Source organism: Octopus sinensis, linkage group LG17, assembly GCF_006345805.1.
Source record: "Octopus sinensis linkage group LG17, ASM634580v1, whole genome shotgun sequence".
Classification (NCBI taxonomy): Eukaryota; Metazoa; Mollusca; class Cephalopoda; order Octopoda; family Octopodidae; genus Octopus; species Octopus sinensis.
Genome location: NC_043013.1, coordinates 13,741,760 through 13,765,991, shown reverse-complemented (window position 1 = coordinate 13,765,991; position 24,232 = coordinate 13,741,760). Strand labels below are relative to the sequence as shown.

General features: G+C 36.4%; 1 protein-coding gene across 4 annotated transcripts in view; it reads right to left on the bottom strand.

Annotated features, from left to right (window-relative positions):
- The window catches only part of LOC115221048 (transient receptor potential cation channel subfamily M member 2-like), a 706,843-nt gene that overhangs the window by 647,836 nt on the left and 34,775 nt on the right, over window positions 1–24,232 (bottom strand). For 3 of the 4 annotated variants that reach the window (XM_036510357.1, XM_036510358.1, XM_036510359.1), the window contains exon 6: window positions 7,029–7,087. The exons of the other annotated variant lie outside the window; for it this stretch is intronic. In XM_036510357.1, the coding sequence (XP_036366250.1) occupies window positions 7,029–7,087 (59 nt within the window). The remainder of the gene's footprint in view (window positions 1–7,028; window positions 7,088–24,232) is intronic. 4 annotated transcript variants of the gene reach the window in all.

Here is a 24,232-nt window from a genome sequence, read left to right as displayed (position 1 = left end):
AACAATATCAGAGACCTGGGTGTAATTGTTGATGACGATCTCAGTTGGAGTGCACACATCAACAAGAAGGTCGATATAGCTCGTAGGATGAGTTCCTGGATCTTAAGAACTTTCCGGTCCAGAGAACAAGGTGTCATCATACCACTTTTTTCCTCCTTTGTACGGCCACACCTTGAATACTGCTGCCCACTGTGGTCTCCTCACACAAGACAAAACATCTCCAGAATTGAATCACCCCAGAGGGCTCTCACTAAACAAATTGAAGGCATGGCTGCTCTCGATTATTGGGATCGCCTTAAAGCCTTGAAACTTTACTCCCCCCAGCGTCGCCGTGAGCGGTACATCATTTGTACGATGTGGAAAATATACCGCCAACTTTGCCCAAACGACCTAAACATTAGCTTCAAGGTTCATCCAAGACTTGGACCACGAGCTATACGTCCCCTGCCAAATTCAAGATCACAGCATACATGTACACTGCAACATAATTTCTTTTCCTCAACAGGCCCTGCCCTATCTAACATTGTCCCGAGGGAGATCAAAGAGGAAAAGGATCCCATCAACTTTAAACAGTCTGGATAGATTCCTTCAAAGAATACCAGATAAGCCAACCATAATTGGATACAACTCACCCAACAAGAACTCACTACTTGAACAAAACTGGATACAACTCACCCAACAAGAACTCACTACTTGAACAAAACTTGACTTAAACAAAACTTGACATAAACAGGATTCGAATAATCCTATCAGGTGATGCTATTAAGTTAGACATGGCCTGGACCAATCTTTGGTCGAAACATATCTAATTTTATGCTGGGATTGTTAACAGATTGTGAAAAATTCAAATTAAAGGAATTAACTTTGGACATGTTCAAATGTCTAATTTTTGTTCAAAGACTAACTGCAAGCAAAGATGCAGATATACGTTCCCAGATATTAACGAAAGTAGAACAGGGCCAAAAATTAATTCTCCAGGTAGTGGCAGAAGCATGCCAAAGGGTTATGAATTTAAGATATAACACAGGTAAAATTGAAGAAAAAGATTGCTCTCATAATCATGCGTGTCGACCTGTGACGATTAGTTAAAAAGAAAAATGTTTTGTTTTTTTTTTAAAGACTCCGCCGGTTACGACGACGAGGGTCCCAGCTGATACAATCAACGGAACAGCTTGCTCGTGAAATTAACGTGCAAATGGCTGAGCATTCCACAGACACGTGTACCCTTAACGTAGTTCTCGGGGATAATCAGCGTGACACAAAGAGTGACAAGGCTGACCCTTTGAAATACAAGTACAACTCATTTTTGCCAGCTGAGTGGACTGGAGCAACGTGAAATAAAGTGTCTTGCTCAAGGACACAACGCGTCGCCGGGAATCGAACTCACAACCTTACGATCATGAGCCGAGTGCCCGAGTGCACTAAGCCACGCGCCCTCACTAAAAAGAAAAATATGTGAAGACTGAATCCATGTTATGAGTGGGGTGGTCTGCATTTTAAAAATAACTGTCCGTTTAAAAAAAAAAACGTTTTAAGAGTAGTGAAAATGGGCATAAAAAGCTCACACTATAGAGAGTAACAGAAAAAAAAAGCTCGAAAGAAAAAAATTCTGGGAAATCTGTATTGTCAATAGTAATCAAATAAGAAAATTTGTATTCATAAAAATGAATGATGTTGATACCAAACTACAATCAGATATGGAAAGTGATATCTCTATAATTAACGCAGATACATGGAAAAAAAATCGGGGGACTAAGTTTAAAAGAAAGTCGAAAATTGCACCATGATGCTTCAGGAAAAAAATTACATTTTAAGGGCGAAATGTTAAGTGAGATTACATTTCGTGAAAAATCTTTAAAAGCCAAAGTTTTTTGTGTTGAATGATACGGCAAATTTATTCCGAACAGACTGGATGAAATTATTTAACTTATGGGATCTCTCCATAAATTGTTGTTTCTGTAAAAATATGAATTGCTTTTCTGCCAGTACAAATAAGGCGTCGGACGGATGAAAAATAAAATTTAAAAGATTTTTCCTGAAGTTTTTTTTCTGATGAATTAGATTTGTGCACCAAAAACAAAGGCGAAGTTTCAACTACAAGGAAATGCTATAACGGTATCTAAACCAAAACGAACTCCGTCTTTCGCAGCGTTGAAACAAATAAATGAAGAATTTGATAGACGTAAAAAGCTTGGGGTTACGGAAAAAATTGTTTATGCTGAATGGGCATCACCAACAGTTTACGTCAAGGAAAAGCAATAAAATCCAGGTATGTGCTGATTTTTCTAACAGGTTTAAACGAGTGATTTCTTCAAGTCCGGAAGAAATATTCGCTAAGTTAAATGGCAGAATTTTTTTAAAAAGTTGAACGTATCTGAAGCACACCTAAAGGTACAACTTGAGGAGGAATGTTAAAAATTATTTACAATAAATGCACAGAGAGGAGTATATAAATTTAACAGACTTCATTTTGGTGTAAAGGCAGCACCAGGTATTTTCCAACGAGTCATGGACACTATGCTCGTAGTTGCGGATTTCGCAGTAGCCTACATGGATGACATACTCATTAAAAGCGAATCCCAGGACCAGCATGTAGGGCAAGTGAAATATGTGTTCGAAAGAATAAAGGATTACAGCTTCACTTTGAGTGAGGAGAAGTGTGAATTTTTACCGAAAATAAAATCTCTAGAGCAAATCATCGACAAAAATGGACGTCGACTAGATGTGTTGAGGGCAGATGCAGTTAAAAATATGCGCCATCCGTTAAACATATCGATCTTACAAGTTTTTTTGGAAGTTGAAAATTATTATCAAAATTATATACCAAATATGCACAAGGTAAGAATTCCACTAAACAATCTACTAAAATAAGATATAAATTGGAATTGATCTGAAATGGTCAGGTGTTCGATGAAATTAAGAAAAAAACATTAACATCTGATTTGTTTTGTGTAACGTCATACGTGAATTGCCTGTTACATTGCAAGACATAAAAAGTAAAAGCGAAAGACGACAATGTGTTCATGTATGCACAAAGAGCCGCAGTGCTAGCCGCACTGCAGAAGCGATTACAAAAGTAATTTCACATTAGTTACCCAGGGATTTCGGGAATGAGATCATTAATGAAAAGTTACGCATATTGGTCAACAATGGACCGTGACAATGAAGAACTAGTAAAATCATGCAGAGGCTGTGCCCTAGCTGCAAAAATACATCCTTAAAGGACCCATATTCCGGGACCATTTGAGTGGCATGCGCTGCTCGACCCGAGGAAAATTCTAACTGGGCCCCACCTGCAAAGCCATGCGCTGTTTATTTTGATTTGACGTCACCATGTCGCGCACTTATGCTTGTGTGGCATGTGCCTGGTGTACCCTTATCAAGCGGCTAGTCACGATTGGTATTCTGGGCATCGTATATTTTACCCCAGTGTAACTTTGATGGCGTGCACTTCCCTCTCACTCAATAATAATAATAATAGTAATAATAAATGCCCTGATGCCGTACCAGAAACTGTCTCGTGGCTTCTCATCTTATCTGATTGGAAGTGTTATCATATACATTGATTTGTTTTTGGTATAAAAGATGGGCAACAGCAAATTTTCTGCTCAATATCACAGATTTGCTTGTCAGTTGTTTGACCTTAACCAATTGAGCATGTCTCTTAATGGCTGACAATATTTGCATCTCTGATCACGGGTAGCAGTAGTGGGAACCATCATAGTTATGTGTTGAGAGGAATTCTTTGAGGGTTAATTAATTCACCTCTAGAGACACGGGTACTTCGTTCATCATCCTTAAAATAAACCTTATTCAGGAACCTTTTGAGCGAGGTGCGCTACTCGACCTGAAGAAAATTCCACCCGCATGGTTATGTGGTATTTATCTTGATATGACGTCACCATGCTGCGCACATATGTTTGTGATGTATGTGCTTGGTGTAACCTCATTAGAAGGTTAGTCATGATGGGTATACTGAGCTTCCTATATTTTGCTCCGGTTTCACTATGAAAGCATGCACTGCTCTCTCACTCAATAATAATAATAATAATAATAATAATAATAACAATAACAATAATAATAATGAGAAGAAGAAGAAGAAGAAGAAGAAGAAGAAGAAGAAGAAGAAGAAGAAGAAGAAAAAGAAGAAGAAGAAGAACCTTATCGATTGAAGTTTCTATTTAGTATTATTCGCATCCACCAGCTTTCAGTTATACTGTAACATCCCTTATCCTTCACTCGCCCTATGACGCTATGTGTGGCTCGGCAAGTGATTGTAACAAACATGCAGATTACAAGTAAATAATAATAATAATAATAATAATAATAATAATAATAATAATAATAAATACCCTGATGCATTACCAGACACTGGCTCTCATGTCTTCTGATCTTAACTGATTGGAAATGCTATCATTTACATTGATTTGTCTTGGTATAAAAGATGTGCTACAGCAAATATTCTGCTTAATATCACAGATTTACTTGTCAGATGTTTGACTTTAATCAGTTGAGCATGTCCTTTAGTGGCTGTCGATTTGTTCAGAAGTAGTGGGGGAGTATCATAGCTATGTGTTGAGAGGAATTCTTTGCGGGTCTTGAATAATTCACGTCTGGAGATATGGATGCTTCGTTCATCATCCTTAAAACAAGCCTTATTCAGGAACCTCTTGAGCGGAGTGATCTACTTAAACTGGGTGGCCGTGTTGCATGTGCTAGGTGTACCCTTATCAGAAGGGTAGTCATGATGGTTATACTGGGCTTCATATATTTCATTCCACTGTCATTTTGATTGCATGCGCTGTTCTTTCAATCAATCAATCAATCAATCAGTCAATCAATAATAATAATAATAATAATAATAATAATAATAATAATAATAATAATAATAATAATAATAACTAACTGGACCCGTTAAAATGTCACGGAAAATAAGTGTAAGCATCTGTAAATTGTGTGCGTGTGCTATGAGAAATGTTTCTGTATTGTGACAATTACAGAATATAGAAAGTGGTGTAAAATCAGTAAGTATATAACCCTTGCTACCCTGGGCGCAGGGCTTGAAATTTGGGGAGACGCGATAACACGATTACATCAACGCATGTACGGAACTGGTACTTATTGCATCGACCCCGAAAGGATGAACGACAAAGTCGATCATGGCAGAATTTGAACTCAGAACGTAGTGACGGGGGGAAGTACCGCTAAGCATTTTGTCCAGCCTGTTAACGAATCTGTCAGCTAACCGCCTTAGAATAAATTGAAAAAAAGCAATAACTATATAATCCAACCCACATATCTCAGTTACGCATACGTAAGCAGTATTACTAGTTAGCCATAAAATACATCGCACATATTCAAAGAACCTTCTTGGTTTAGTGGAACGGAACCTATTTCTGCTATTCTTTTACTCTTTTACTTGTTTCAGTTATTTGACTGTGACGATGCTGGAATATCGCCCTTTAGTCGAAGAAATCGACTTCTGGACTTATTTCTTGTAAGCCTGGTGCTTATTCTAGCAAACTCTTCTGCCGAACAGCTAGGTTACGGGGACGCAAACACACCAACATCGGTTGTCAAGCGATGGTAGTGAGGGGCACAAATACAGACACAAATACACACACACACATATATATATTTATACATAACGGGTTTCTTTCAGTTTCCGTCTACCAAATCCCCTCACGAAGTGCAGCTGTCTTTGCGTTTGACTCATGTGTTCCCGATTCTGTTGATCTCCCTCTTTCTTATTTTGAAAGTGCACTTCTCTTTGGTCTTGGCTCATTTGTTCAACCCCATCCTTTATCCAATCTTTACAGTTGGTCCTTGCCTCCCTTTCCCTTTCCCATTTCTCCATTTTTTGCTAACCAAATCCTTTTTACAACCCCACCAATTCACACACCTATTTCCTTGTTCCTACCCACTTCTATTCACGTTGAAGCGCCACCTAGACACCTGAGTATTATTATCTATACCTTTTCAGCTCTTCATTATTCTCGCCCAAACCTCTAAAGATAAACAGCTAAAACACGACAAGAACCTTCTCTGAGAAGATCCTTCTCTGAGAAGATCCTTCTCTGCAACCCACTCTTTCCTTACTGTATCTCTTCATTCCCCAACTTAAAACCTACCAATATTCTTAGCAGCTGCGTGGAAACTTCAGTATTGATGGTGGCATGCAAAAAGGTCCCCAGTACACTCTGTAAAGTGGTTAGGATTAGGAAAGGAAGCCAACTGTATGCCAAATTATGCCAAATTTCACATTGGACATTGATGAAACAACTCTTGTTACATTTGGTCATATATTTTCCAGTTAATCACTCGTACTATATATTTGGTTTTCACTTCGACTTTATCGATAATATTAGGCGTAAGATATTAACGGTACATGTGGAAAACACAATACTTGGCGAGATAACGTGGGACACACAGTACACAGGAAAAATGTTTTTGTATAATTTATTACTAATTACACATGTTTAATTTCCTAATACGAGTTGCCAAGATAAACAGGGAACAGGAATATGTAAGAATTCTCCTATTAGAAATTCTTCAGAGAAAGAAAGTAATACAAAATTTTATTTGGATGAAGCTTTAATATATAGTTAATGTGTGGATGTACGTGTGCATATAATAACAAGATGGTTATAGTATTTTTAATTTGTAATAATTTAAATTGGTCAAAATTATCAAAACCCTAATTGTCTTATGGTTGTCACTTTTGCTGAACTTAAGGTGCTGTATTAAATGCTTGCCAGATATTGCTTTTTAACCCTCCTCTATAGGCGTTCATCCCTTCAACATTGAACCTACTCCACTCCATCACTTTTATTTTATATAAATACCAGTGATATTGTGGTTTTGATGCGGTTTATTGTATACTTCATTATTGCTGAAATTGTCCAAATACCTCAGGATAAAAATCAATATTTTAATTTCTTTAAGAATCAATTATCGAGAGATGTAGGTGCTTAGTGGGTCTTTCAATATGTTGAAGAAAAGTTATCTGGAAATGTCTGTCTACTTACATATCCGAAACAAATGTCGGTTTAAAATACCGTTGAATTAGTCTTTCTGATGCTTGAGGCTAGAGAAAAGAGAAAAAACAATGTTAATTGTTGAAAGAAACGTTTGGGTTAGTATTTCTAGGTATAGAAAACAAGTTTTAAGTAAAATATATGTTTGAAGGAGGAGGTATATAAGTAACAGTAGTAAGCAAGAGACAAAGAATAACCACATCTAAAAGTCTAACAACTACACACGGATATAGACACAGAAAAATCCATTTACAGAAAAAAGATAAGCAGTTTTATTTTCAATTTAGTTTTAGAGATTTCAACATGGTTAGCATCATTGAATTCAAATGAAGGTCTGAAATCGTATTTACAACTATTTTATTTTTATGAAGTTCAGTATTTATGATATCAGTGCAGATCCTTTTAATGTCTTACTAATTTAGGCATAATTAAATAAAATCTTTAGGAAAATAATATCCTCAGATGCAATATGAAACACAATTTATATATGTATACATGAATTATAAAGTTCACATCCTGAAATCATCAAAAGACTCCCAAAGCCTAAAATTCAAAGAAGGAAAACAGTAAAGACATTAAATAGCTTTATAAGTTATAGAAAGTTTCATTTTAAATTATGATGAACATATAAATATCATTTAATGTAAGTTTATTTAAGCGTGAACATTTTAGCTGTACATTTTCACAATTGAAAAACGGACATATTTTTATACAATAGTTTACATGAAATTTGTAGAACTTTTGCAAGGATTGTGCAATCTAAACAGGAACTAACTTCTTATTTTTCTCAATTCACCCATGATTGCAGGTTTCTTGCACAAATACTATTCAATTATGAACGCTTCCTCGCTACACTAGGGCATTAGTTCTTGTGACAAAAGCATCTATATTCTCAGAAGATAACATAGGCATCAACAATGCAAACCTGACTGGAGTACAGTGTGTGTATATATATATAATATATATATATATATATATATAATATATATATATATATATATATATATATATATATATATATATATATCTATATATATGTAGGTCCCGGGTTGATCCGGGGTTAACCACAGTAAGTAAGGTACTCAATACATAGCAGAGTAAAATTAATTTATTATATAGAAGGAGCTTCTACAGGACTAGTACTGTTTCATTCAAGAGAAATCTTCAGGAAGTGCTTCATGAAGATTTCTCTTGAATGAAAACAGTACTAGTCCTGTAGAAGCTCCTTCTATATAATAAATAAATATATATATATATATATATATATACATACATATATATATATATTCATACATATATATATATATATATATATATACATATTGTGTCGAACATGAGCTGGACACAATTACAGGTGGGCTGAGGACAACAACATGCAGTTTAATGCAGGTAAGTTCCAGGCCCTGCGCTACTGGCACACAAAGGTAAACGACGTGAAGACTGATACACTGGCCCAGGAAGAATTGCAATCCCTGAGTCAAAATCAGTGCGTGACCTGGGCATTGACATGAACAATGATGCATATTTCCAAGTGCATATTGCTAATCTGGTGATAAAATTCAGACGGCTAGCTGGATGGATTCTCCGAACTTTCAGAACAAGAGAGAGGGAGACACTTATGGTCCTATGGAAAACATTCGTCCTCAGCCGCTTGGACTACTGGTTCCAACTGTGGTCACCACACAATATAAAACTAACAGCGGAACTCGAAGCAATTCAGAGAAGCTACACAAAGAAAATCGTCTCAATGCGAAATATCAGCTACTGGGAAAGACTGAAGGTATTAAACCTCTTCTCCCTGGAGCGGAGGCGGGAGAGATATGCGGTGATATACATCTGAAAAATCCTGGAGGGTCTTGTCCCAAACTTTGGCATTCAAAGTTACCCCAACCGCAGAACGGGGCGCCACTGCATGGTGCCAAGGATTCCACATCACCATCAAAATACAGGTCCAGATACTGCAACAGCTTGGGTTTCAGAGGACCACAGCTCTTTAACATCCTCCCTAAATGCCTGAGAGACATACATGGTGTTGGATATGGGTTTCTTGAAAACTAACTGGATCTCTTCTTGTTGGGAGTCCCAGATGAACCTACCTCACGACAGGAGACGCGGATGCGGACAGGAGCATCGAACTCCCTTGTTGATAAAAGTGCCACGTATCAGAGGTGGATTCACAAATTAGTGTAGCTCGTTCAGCGGTGGGTGCCCCAGCATGGCGCGGCCTTCGGGCTAAAACAATTTTAAGGATTTAAGGATATATATATATATATATATATTACATACATATATATATATACATACATATAAATATATATAATGATATATATATATTACATACATATATATATATACAAACATATGTATATATATATATATATACATATATATATATTATATATAATATATATATATATACATACATATACATATATATATACATACATATATATATACATACATATTATAATATATACATATATATATATACATACATATATATATATATATGATTTGATTTTCATTTGATTTTCCAGTTTCAGCTAATGAGCTGGCCATGCTGGGGCACGCCATTTGGTTTGCTACACGATTTACCTCACGGATGCTTTTTAGCAAAACGCCATCTAATGCATGAGAGAGTTCGTTGCAGCTGCCTCATCTGCACCTCTGCCGTGAAGTTGGTTCATCCAGGACACCTGACAGGAAGAGATCCAGTCCTACTTTAAAGACAATCCGCATCTACACCATGCAGGTCCCTCAGGTTCTTCGGGAGGATATTGAAGAGCTGTGGGCCTCTGAAGCCCAGGCTATCACAATATCTTGTCCTACATCTGATTGCAAATTTGGAGTCCTTGGTACTACGCAGTGGCGTCCGGTTCTGGCATTGTGTGACTCTCGATGCCAAAGTCGGGACAAGTCCTTCCAGGATCTTCCAGATATATACTATGGCATATCTTCTCGCCTACGCTCCAGAGAATAGAGCTTTAATCTCTTGAGTCTTTCCCAGTAGTCATATGCTGCACAGAGGCTATCTTCTTCGTGTAGCTTCGTTGGATCGCCTCAAGTTCTGTGATCAACTTGACACTAGATGGTGACCATAGCTGAGAGCAATAGTCAAAGTGGCTTAGGACAAGTGTCTTCCAGAGGACCATCATGGTTTCTTGTTCTCTTGTTCTAAAGGTTCTAAGAATCCAGCCAGCCAGCCGTCTACATTTCATTGCCAATTTAGCAACATGTACATGAAAGGTCGCGTCATCACTCATGTGAATACCCAGGTCACGCACTGATTGGTATCACGCACTGATAGTATAAAGCTTGAAACTTTTCAGCATTGAACTGCATGCTATTCTTTTCAGCCCACTTGTATATTTTGTCCAGCTCAAATTGCAGGCGTTTAGTGTCCTCAGGGTTTTGTATTGCCTGTGAAACTTTTGTATCATCTGCATAACTTGTGATCGTGGCTCTCTGCGTGGCTGAGGGCATGTCTGAGAGGGCCATTATGAACAGTAGTGGTCCCAGAACAGTGCCTTGCGGAACACCGCTCACTATTTGCGTGTTAATGGAAGTGGCTACTACCACCTGACTTCTATCTTTCAGAAACTCATGAAGCCATTCTCCCAGTTTTCCAACTATGTTGAGATCACGCAGGTTCTGACATATCATTCCATGATCGACTTTATCAAAGGCTTTGGCACAGTCGAGATATATCACTTCCACATTTGAGTGGCTGAGCAGCCGTTTCAGCACCCAGTCATAGTGTTGTAGGAGCTGAGTTAAACAGCTTCTCCTGGTCGAACCATGTTGGGTTGTCGGGCAGCAGATCATTCTCTTCAAGGAAGGTGATCAGTTTCCTTCTGACTATTCGTTCCATGACCTGCTGATGTGTGAGGTCAGAGAGATAGGTCTGTAGTCTTGGCCTCCGCTGCTACCTCTTTATGAATGGGGCATATTTACCCTTCCTTCAGTTTTCTTGGAAGTTTGCCAGCTGCAGGAAGCTCTGAAAGAGGAACTGCAGTGGTCTTGCTAGGGACTCTCTACATGTTTTAGGAGGATGCCGGGACGGGAATCCATCGGGGCCAGCAGCTGAGTCTGTTTTCATTTCATCTATAGCCTTGATTACATCGTCTTCCTTTATATCGAGTAGTCTATCGTCGCCACCTCTGATTTTATATCTGCAGTGGTAAAGAAGTCAGTTGGATTGGTGATTTGGAGATGCCCAAGGGTGGAGTGAAAACACTCTTGAATTGCTCATTCAGTATTTCACTTACCCTCATTGGTTTTCCTGTGAGTGTGCCATCCTTTTCAAGGAGTGGCCCTATTTACAGGCACCGTAGCTGTTTCTTTGGCATACTGTAGAAAGCTGTGGGGTTAGATTTTATGTTGTCTATAGCCCAGGCTTCTTTGTCTGCTCTTCTTTTTCATGGGAGAGTTACAGACATTTTTCGATTTCCAACAGTTTTATTTTTAGGCGGGACTTTTCACTGCTTTCAATCTGTTGTTTAGGCGATTGAAATTTTGTGTACGCCGTCTCATTAAAATTTTCCTCTCTCTGGGGATTTTGTTCTTGTGTAAAGTGGCCTTTCTCTCTGGGACGCATTGTTGCATATGGCTTGCATTACAGACATGAATTGTTGAAGTTTCACGTCGATGTCTGGCGAGGAGAGACATTCAGGCCAGTTTTGTTTGAGGATCTCTTCTCAATTTGTTTCCAGGTTGGCCTTATGGTAGTTCAAGCTGGAAAGATTCTGAGGGTTCGTAGGCTGCATGTCCGTGCTCTCTTTTGGCCCGTACATGGTCAGCTCTACCATGTTGTGATCCGAGAGTAGTGTCGGTGTCACTTTCACGTTATGGATGAGATCCATGTCATTTGTGAAGCAGAGATCCAGTGTGTACATGCCCTGGTTGGTTGGAGTATTACCTGCTCCATGTACAGTTGTTGATGAGGTTCAGGAGGGACTCGCCTGTGCCTCGTTCACATCTTGTCATTCCCGGGGAGAGAAAGGCCCTCGGGCCATCTGACATTGGTAGATTGAAGTCTCCCATAAGAAGTACATTATGTGTTGTTCTAATGTGATTAGAACTTCTTCTATTTTATAAGGCAGTCTTCAACTTGCCCACATGGCTTGGGGCATCTGGAGGGCGGTATGTAGCACACACCAACAACATCAATTTGCCTTATATATATACATATAGATATATATATACATACATATATATATACATACATATATATATATTATATACATACATATATATATACATACTATATATATATACATATATATATATATATACATACATCAAACAATCAATCAATCAATCAAATACATATATATATATATGCATACATCTATATATTACATCTATATATATATATATATATATACATATATATATACATATATTATATATATACATACATATAATATATATATACATACATATATATATATTACAAATCTATATATATATACATACATATATATATATTACAAACTATATAATTATATTACATATATATATATATATACATACATATATATATATATACATATATATATATACATACATATATATAATATATACATACATTATACATACATATATATAACATACATATAGATATATATATATACAACATATATATATATTATATATATACATACATATATATATATACATACATATATATATATATACATACATATATAATATATATACATACATACATATATATATACATACATATATATATATATACATACATATATATATATATATATACATACATATATATATATACATACATATATATATATACATACATATATATATAGGCGCAGGAGTGGCTGTGTGGTAAGTAGCTTGCTTACCAACCACATGGTAAGGGTTCAGTCCCACTGCGTGGCACCTTGGGCAAGTGTCTTCTGCTATAGCCTCGGGCCAACCAAAGCCTTGTGAGTGGATTTGGTAGACGGAAACTGAAAGACGCCCGTCGTATATAAATGTGTATATATATATATATGTGTGTGTGTGCGTTTGTGTATCTGTGTTTGTCTCCCCAACATCGCTTGACAACCGATGCTGGTGTGTTTACATCCCCGTTACTTAGAGACGATAGGATAAGTACTAGGCTTACAAAGAATAAGTCCTGGGGTCGATTTCCTCGACAAAAAGGCGGTACTTCAGCATGGCCGCAGTCAAATGACTGAAACAAGTAAAAGAGTAAAGAGTAAAGAGTATATATACATACGTATATATATATATACATAAATATATATATATATATAATATATATATACATACATATATATAATATATATGACGGAAACTGAAAGAAGCCTGTCGTATATATATATATATAATGGTGGTGTGATTGTGTGTCTATGTTTGTCCCCTAGCATTGCTGACAACCGATGCTGGTGTGTTTACGTCCCCGTCACTTAGCGGTTCGGCAAAAGAGATCGATAGAATAAGTACTGGGCTTACAAAGAGAATAAGTCCCGGGGTCGATTTGCTCGACTAAAGGCGTGTTGCTCAGCATGGCGCGCATCAAATGACTGAAACAAGTAACAGAGTAAAAGAGTAAAGAGAGTATATATATATAAGAACATAGTAAAGAGTGAAAAAAACGACAGAAGGCTTAAATGTTAAAAAAATATATATTTGCGTCAAAATGTCTGGAGAATATTGGAAAAATTTTTTTCCTTTCTTTAAAATGACAAATTTTATAATTTTTAAAGAAATACCGGTTTCGCAGTTAGCTCTTCAAATTTCTTGTGACTTAATGTTTATTTTTAATAGTGTAGCTCATTCAGCGGTGGTGCCCCCAGCATGGCGCGGGCCTTCGGGCTAAACATTTTTAAGGATTAAGGATTTTATATATTATATATATGTATATATATATGTATGTATATATATATATATGTATGTATATTATATATGTATGTATATATATATATATATATATATATGTATGTATATATATGTATGTATATATATATTAAATGTATGTATATATATATAGTATGTATATATATATATATGTATATATGTATATAATGTATATATATGTATATATGATATATATAAATGTATGTATATATATGTATATATATATATATATATGTATATATATATATATATATGTATGTATAACATTAAGTCACAAGAAATTTGAAGAGCTAACTGCGAAACCGGTATTCTTAAAAATTATAAAATTATGCATTTAAGGAAAGGAAAAAAATTTTTTCCAATATTCTCCAGACATTTTGACGCAAATATATATATTTTTTCACATTTAAGCCTTCTGTCGTTTTTCACTCTTACTATTTTCTTATATTCACTCACGTGCTTACCAAACAAACTTTCTTATCTATATCTTATATATATATATAATATATATATATATATATATATATATATACATACATATGTATACATACATATATACATATATACATACATATATATATATACATACATATATATATATATATACATATATATATTACATTATATATATACATAATATATACATATATATATACATATATATATATACATATTATATACATATATATATATATACATATATATATATATATATATATGCATTATATATATATATATATACATACATATATATATATATACATACATATGTATATATATATATATAGATACATATATTATATATATACATACATTATATATATATATATACATATATATATATATATATACATATATATATATATATAACATACATATATATACACACATACATATATATATATATATTTACATACATATATATATATACATACATATATATATAACATACATTTATATATATACATACATATTATACATACAATATATATATATATACATACACATATATATATATACATACATATATATATATATACATACATATATATATATATATATATACATACATATAAATAATATATAAATCCTTAAATCCTTAAAAATGTTTTAGCCCGAAGGCCGCGGCCATGCTGGGGCACCACCGCTGAATGAGCTACACTAATTTGTGAATCCACCTCTGATACGTGGCACTTGATCAACAAGGGAGTTCGATGCTGATGCCCGCATCCGCGTCTCCTGTCGTGAGGTAGGCTCATCTGGGATTCTCGACAAGAAGAGATCCAGTTTAGTTTTAAAGAAACCCACATCCACACCATGTGTGTCTCTCAGGCATTTAGGGAGGATGTTAAAGAGCTGTGGTCCTCTGAAACCCAAGCTGTTGCAGTATCTGGACCTGTATTTTGATGGTGATGTTGGAATCCTTGGCACCATGCAGTGGCGCCCCGTTCTGCGGTTGGAGTAACTTTGAATGCCAAAGTTTGGGACAAGACCCTCCAGGATTTTCCAGATGTATATCACCGCATATCTCTCCCGCCCACGCTCTAGGGAGAAGAGGTTTAATACCTTCAGTCTTTCCCAGTAGCTGATATTTTGCATTGAGACGATTTTCTTTGTGTGTTTCTCTGAATTGCTTCGAGTTCTGTTGTTAGTTTTATATTGTGTGGTGACCAAAGTTGGGAGCAGTAGTCCAAGCGGCTGAGGACGAATGTTTTCCATAGGACCATCAGTGTCTCCTTCTCTCTTGTTCTGAAGGTTCGGAGAATCCATCCAGCTAGACGGCTGCATTTTATCACCAGATTAGCAATATGCATTTGGAAAGATGCATCATTGCTCATGTCAATGCCCAGGTCACGCACTGATTTTGACTCAGGGATTGCAATTCTTCCTGGGCCAGTGTATCCAGTCTTCACGTCATTTACCTTTGTGTGCCAGTAGCGCAGGGCCTGGAACTTACCTGCATTAAACTGCATGTTGTTGTCCTCAGCCCACCTGTATATTGTGTCCAGCTCATGTTGCAGATGCGCAATATTTTCAGGGTTTGTATTGCGTGGGAGACTTTTGTGTCATCTGCATAGCTAGCAAGGGTGGTCATCGTAGCAACTGAAGGCATGTCTGAAAGGGCCACTATGAACATCAGTGGCCCCAAGACAGTGCCCTGTGGGACACCGCTTGTTATTTGCGTTTCCTTGGAGGGGCTCCATTGCTCACAACTGCCTGTTTTCTGTCTTTTAGGAAGTTGTGCAGCCACTCTCCAAGTTTCCCGCCTATGCCGAGACCACGCAGTTTTGTGACAGATCATACCATGGTCGACTTTATCAAAGGCTTTTGCAAAGTCGAGATATATTACATCCACATTTGAGCCATTGTAGCTGTTTCAACACCCAGTCATAGTGTTGCAGGAGCTGTGTTAGGCAGCCTCTACCTGGTCGAAATCCATGCTGGGTGTCAGACAGCAAGTCATTTTCTTCAAGGAACATGATTAGTTTCTTACGGACTATTCGTTCCATGACTTTGCTGATGTGTGAGGTCAGAGAGATAGGCCTATAATTTTTAGCATCTGCTCTGCTACCTCCCCTATGGATAGGGCATTTAACCCCTCTTTCAATTTGACTGGGAGCTTACCACTTGCAAGAAAGCTCTGGAAAAGAAGCTGTAGCGGTTTTGCAAGGGCTCGTTTGCACGATTTGAGAAGGATCGCTGGGAATCCATCAGGTCCAGCAGCTGATTTGTGTCAATCTCATCTATGGCTCGTGTGATATCATCAGCTTCGATGTTGATGTACTCAATTTTTGTCTCTTTGGCCGCAGGTAAAGTGGCAAAGAATTCTTCTGGGTTGTTTACTTGCCTGTGTCCTAGAGGTGTAGTGAACACACTTGGGAACTGTTCGTTCAGTATTTCACTTATCCTCGTGGGATTTCCTGTGAGAGAGCCATCTTTTTGGAAGAGAGGTCCTATTCCCTGGTGCACTGTGGCTGTCTCTTTGGCAAACTTAAAGAAAGCTTTAGGGTTTGATTTTATATTTTCTGTTACCCAAGCTTCTTTATCTGCTCTCTCCTTTTCATGGGAGTGATGTAGACTTTTCTCAGTTTCCAGTAGCATTCTGTCGAGCCGAGACTTCTCACCACTTTTGGTGTGCTTGCTCAGGCGGTTTGCAATCCTTGTCCGTCGTCTCATAAGAATCCTCCTTTCTCTAGGGATCCTGTTTTTGTTCTTGTGTGTGCTGGCCCTGCACACTGGGACATATTTGTCACATATGGCTTGTATTATGGACATGAAGTGTTTGTGTTTCATGTTTATGTCCGGTGTGGAGAGACATTCAGGCCAATCCTGTTTGAGGATCTCTTTCTCAATCAACTTCCAGTTGGCTTTATGAAAGTTTAAGTTGGAGAGATGGTGGGTGCTTCGTATAGGCTGTGTGTCTACGGGGGCTTTTCTTCCATACATAGACAGCTCTATTATGTTGTGATCCGAGATCATTGTCGGCATCACATTAACATTATGGATAATATCCATATTGTTAGTGAAGCAGAGATCCAGTATATTATCTGCCCTTGTTGGTTGCAGAACTATTTGCTCCATGAAAGAGGCATTTGTGAGATGGAGCAGGGACTCCACCTGTGTCTGCTGATGGTGTGTCATCCCTGGGAGCATCTGCCCCCCAGGCCATTCCACATTGGGGAGGTTAAAGTCACCCATGAAGAATACACTGTTGTGCTGTTCAAGGTTGGTGAGGACTTCTCCTATTTTTGTTAGGCAGTCTTCAAACATGCCTGAGTGTTTTGGGGCATCTGGTGGGCGATATGTAGTGCATATGACGATATTCAGTTGCCTTATGTGTACAATTTGAGTTTCACATACTGAGTTTGAATATGACAGCAGGACGTGGGGCGTGAGGTCATCTCGGATGTACATTGCAACTCCACCATGGCTCCTCCCTTTTCTATCTGTGCGTATGACTGCATATTGCGGCATGTGTATTTCTGCATCACCTATATCGGGTTCAAGATGCGTTTCTGTGAGTGCCATGCATATAGCTTGATTGCATGTCACAAGGTCTCTCAGGAATGAAATTTTCTTTTTACAGTTTCCGCGCAGCAGCCCTCCTACATTCAGTAGAAATATTTTTGTGGTGTGTGTGTTGGTGTCTGTGGTGGCCATCCTGCATCCGTTGGAGGTGGCCTTATGTGGTGGTAGTTCCAGCTTTGTGCTTGTAGCCAGGTCAGCTGCTGAACAATTTTTTGTGCCATGCACAAAAAAGATTGCTGTTCAGCTGCCGCCCTTCTCACGTCTGGGTGAACCTGGCCACCTGTTGGGTTTCCGCGCACCACATCTGCATACCGTCTTTCAGTAGTGGTCAGTGCGCTTTTTTCCCTTCTTTTAACTTTTTCTTTTTGTTCTCCCTGAGGGAGGGACCTCTGTCTCGCGTCCGTGCGGTTTTGGTAGGGCCTCCGATGTGCAAAGCGACAGTTTGCACCTTCGACGCCGTACCAGCAGTCCCCCCTCAGGTAGAATTTGCAGATGTTTCTTTCTTTGCCCTTATAGTTCTTGCTGGGGTCCTTTTGTTTTCTCTGGACAGGGTTTCTTTTAGCTTTGATTTTGATTTTGTCGCCTTTTACCTCCTGTTTCCCATCAATTTTAGGGTGCTTTTCTTTTCTTGCGGCCATCGCACCTCTTTGGTCTTCAGTTGTGGTGTTGGGAGCTGGACATGTGTCATTGTTTCCCTGTGTTCTAGGTTTCTCCGTTTGGTCCTGGATGTTTTCCTTCATCCTTTTGGCCTTCCCTGGTGCCGTCACCTCCTAGGATGATGTCCAGGGTGTCTACATGTTGCCTGATTAGAGCGTACGAACGGATAAATTCTCGCTTCTTTCGCTCTATCTGGGCGGTGGTTCTCGAAAAATTGTTGCTTTTCAGCGCCGCTGCAATAATATTGTTCGGCGAGTCGTCTTCAGCAATCTACCAAGCGCGGACGAACAATTGCACCTCTCTCGCAGACCAGTTTCTTGCCATTTTCGTCTAGTGAAATATAGGAACAGAGAGAGAGATAGAGAAGGAAAGATAAGATGGAGAGGGAGAAGAGAAAGGAGAAAAGCCAGGGGGGGATAGAGAGAGAGACGAGGGGATTGTCCTGAGAGAAGAGAGAAAGAGAGAAAATAAAGAGGGGGCGCAACAGAGGTGCAAGAGAGTGTAGTAAAGGGACAGGGAGGGTGGTGTAGAGAAAGAAATAAGGGGACAGAAGGGGAAGAGGAAAAGGGGTTTGACCTGTGAAGGAGCGGAGAGGAAAGAGGCAGAGAGAGGGAGGGGGATAACAGAGAGAGAGAAAGGGGCGGTATATAGATACAAGAGAGAATGAGTGAAGTTTGAGGAACTGAGAGGTGTGGGTGAGATGTGAGAAAGTTGATCTGAGAGAGATGCAGAAAGAGAAACGATGGTAGAGGGAGAGAGAGGGAGGAGGGGAGAGTGAGAGCGGAAATAGAGAGTCTGGGTGGATGGAGAGACAGATAAGGTATAAACTGTATGAGAGAGGTGGAATAAAATGTAAGAAAGAGAAGGAGATAGTGTGTGTAAATACGGAGGACAAATTATAAAGATAGAATAGCGCGTATTTTTATATCTTTTTTTAATTATTATCTTCTAGTTGAAAGAACACTAATGATAATAAATAATAAAAATGTATGAGAGAGATAGAAATAGAAATGCAAGAAAGAGAAGGAGAGAGTGTGGTGAATACGGAGGACAAATTATAAAGATAGAATAGCGCGTATTTTTATTTTTTTTTTTTCTCTTTTACTTGTTTCATTCATTCATTTGACTGCCGGCCATGCTGGAGCACACCGCCTTTAATCGAGCAACTCGACCCCGAGACTTATTCTTTGTAAGCCCAGTACTTATTCTATCGGTCTCTTTTTTGCCGAACCGCTAAGTGACGGGGACATAAACACACCAGCATCGGTTGTCAAGCATGCTAGGGGAACAAACACAGACACACAAACAAACACATATATATATATACATATATACGCGACAGGCTTCTTTCAGTTTCCGTCTCCAAATCCACTCACAAGGCATTGGTCGGCCGGCCCGGGCTATAGCAGAAGACACTGCCCAAGATGCCACGCAGTGGGACTGACCCCGGAACCATGTGTTTGGTTAGCAAGCTACTTACCACACAGCCACTCCTCTGCGCCTATATCTTTTTTTATTTTTATTATTATCTTCTGCTTGAAAAGAACACTAATGATAATAAATAAATAATATCTTCCTTACCTTACCGGCTGAGAGAATACTTACGTGATTCCTTTTTTATAAGAAAGGAAGATAGATAGATAAGATAGACCTTTTATATTCCTTAATCGTATTTTGTAAACAAAAAGAATTAGAGTTTCCGATTTTCGTACATGCAAACAATTTAACGATACTTTCTATATTTTTCCTAAGTGATACATATAATAATATATATATATAATATATATATATATATATATATAATTATATATATATATATATTATTATATACTTACAATATATATATACATACATATATATATATATCATATTATATAATACATATATATATATATATATATATATATACAGACATATATATAATATATATCATACATATATATATACATACATATATATATATATACCTACTATCTATATATATACATACATGTATTATATATATATACACATACATATATATATATACATACATATATATACATACATATATATATATATACATACAAATATATATATATACATACAAATATATATATATATACATACATATATATATATATACATACATATTATATATACAATACATATTATATATATATATACATACATATATATATATACATACGTATATATATACATACATATATATATATATATTATACATACATATATATATATATACATACATATATATAATATACATACATATATATCTACATATATATATACATACATATATACATATACACTATAATATATATACATACATATATATATATATACATCCATATATATATATACATACATATATTATATACATACATATATATATATATATATACATATATATATACATACATACATATATATATACATATATATATATATATACATATATATATACATACATATATATACATATATATATATATATATATACATACATATATATATATATATATACATACATATATATATATCTACATATATATATATATACATACACTTATATATATATACATACATATATATATATATATATACATATATATATATATATACATACATATAATAATACATAATATATATATATATATACATATAATAATAAATATTAGGGAATGAAATCCAAAATTACAGGAAAAATCAGATTTAGGGTTAAATCCAATTTTATAGTAAAATATTATATAATATAATTCGAGACAAAACCACTATTTTAAAACCAAACAAGGAAAGACTTAATCAATACATAACACTTCAAAATTTGATACGATTAGAAGATCGAAAATCCACCTGAAGATTGTCGGTAAGCAGACATAAACATTTGTAGTGGCGGTTTATTTTTAATTTATATTAAAATTTTATGTATTGATTAAGTCTTTCCTGTTTGGTTTTAAATAGTGGTTTTGTCTCGAATTATATTATATAATATATATACATACATATATATATACATACATATATATATATATATATATATACATACATATATATATATATATACATATATATATATAATATATACGTACATATATATATATATATATACATATATAATATACATACATATATATTATATATAACATGCATATATATATACATGTATGTGTATTTTAAGGGGTTTTGGCTGCTATTTCTTGCAGGTTGACCATCATATGGCAGTTTTCTTGTTAGTTCATAATATTTGTTTGACTGATACGGTGGCAGGCAACATGAAAATATATATTATCTAGAGGCTACAGGGAGGTAATCATGCCACCTAATATTTTTTTGCTCACGTGGAGGGTAGATACATTGGCCCAGTTCTCAGAGTGTTAGAAACATTGACCTTGATGTATATGTATCTATGACTGAAATTCTTCAATGGTTGTCTGCTGTCAGCATCAATGGATACTTATGCTACCAGTGGTGATATCAACTTGACCCACGTATGTCAATGAGCGGAGCTTTCGATGATATCTGAATTTGGTAATTTGATAACATTTCGTTGAAGCTGTGTTATTTTATGCAAAAATACTCTTTCACACCTGCACATGAATGCAGATATACGAGTTATGGCAACTTTTAACCGAAGGACATCTGCCTTGTGAACAAATATACAAGGAATGAAATAAAGTTTTAATACAAAACTAGCAGTATCGCCCGGTGTTGTTCGAGTTTGTTTCGACCCTTTAGATTGGATTTTTGGAACGAAAAAAAAAAAAAAAAAAACTGGCCTAAATGTCTCTCCTCGCCAGACATCGACGTGAAACTTCAACTTCATGTCTGTAATGGCCCATATGCTAACAAATGTGTCCCAGAGAGAAAGGCCACTGTACACAAAACAAAATCCCCAAGAGAGCAATCAACTTTGTTTTACATAGGAATACATAGTTATAAATTCTATTTAAAATGTACGTATATATATATATATATATATATATATATTATATATGTAGAGGGAGAGAGAGAGACTTTGCTTCATGCAATCAACAAACCCTAAGCATAGCACTCGTGGAAGCTCATCTCATCCATAAAATAGAGGATGCAGAAATACACGTACCAAATATATCATACTGTGAACAGACAGAAGGAAAAGAACCATAGAGTTGCTGTATACATCCGTAATGACCTCAAACCAAGGCCTTACTGTCATATTCAAATTCAGTACGTGCCATTCTAATTGTATACATAAAGCACACAATACAGTCATATGTAATACATATTGCCCACTGGAGGCTCCAAACCACATAGGCAAATGTGAAGATTGCCTCACAAGAATTAATGAAATCCTCATGTAACAGGAACACCACGTGAGCATATTTCTTATGCGTGATTTCACGTGATTTCAAGGCCTCAATGCTCTCAGTAATGGACTCATTGAAAACAAGCACAGGTAGAGTCCCTGCTCAACCGCTATTTTTTTCCTCATGTTGTCACTGACTACCGAGCATACTCTGAGCACCTTGGGTATGTGCTGCGGCTTGTTGTGGTCCTCTTATTTTCATATTTGTGCTATTTTCTATGTTTATATTTTACTTGTAAGTCCGAGTACTTTTCTGATGCATTTTTCTGAATACTTTTTATCATACCTACTGTGATAGGAATATTTGTTTGTTTCTGTTTTAGATTCGTGTTACCTCTACTTCCAGATTCTTGCATTTTGATAGTTTCTCTATTTATTTTAGAAAAACTTTGTCATCTGTTGGTATTGATACATCAAGTAGAAAGCATTTTTTTTATTGATGATCTCTAGCAACTAAACCCGACCTGATAGCCTTAATTTCTCTACCTGTGTGTATTGAGGAAGATTTGGTCTTGTGTTGAAAATAAAAATCCTTTAGTCTCTACTCTGAGTCCTGAGCTTCTCAGCCATTGTTGGGATTTTGCTTTGTCTATTTTGCGTTTAGTTTAACCCAATATTTGCCATGAAGGGGCTTTCCTTGCCATCATGTTATCATGATCCGTTGCTGTCCAGTTTTAGCTTGGATTTCAGTTATTTTACATCGTTTGTTTTTTTCTTCTTTTTCCTCATACCTGTTAGATACTACGACTCTTTTTGGCTTTGATCGTTTTTTTTGTGGCTATTTGTAATAGTTTTTCCTTGCGTCTGAAGTGGTATCTTGTAGTCCTAGGTGGTTATTTTTGTAAAGGTTTTCTAGCTGTATAGGCATCTACCACCTTCCATACGTTGTTACAAAACACTTTAACGTCAGATCTTGGGTGGTGCATCCTAAATCTGTCTGTCACTATTTTTTTTTCTTCTTTTCCAGTCTATTTTGATTATTCATTTAGCGTCCAGTTAAGAATATTGTCACGGTAACTGTGACGGCGAGTGTTGATACCTTATTATCTTGCTTTTGCATTGAGCTCTGTTTTCAGTATTAATCTAACTCGTCGATAGCATTCTTTTCTTATCTTCTCTTTCGTTTTTTGTTTGTTGTATCTTACCCTGGCCATAATTAGACCCTTCTTCTTTCTGCGACTGTTTTTAGTTATGGCTTTAGTGAAAGTAGCTGATCTTTACAGCCTTGCAGCATCCCTTCTGCTCTTCTGGAAGCAAAGGCTATTTT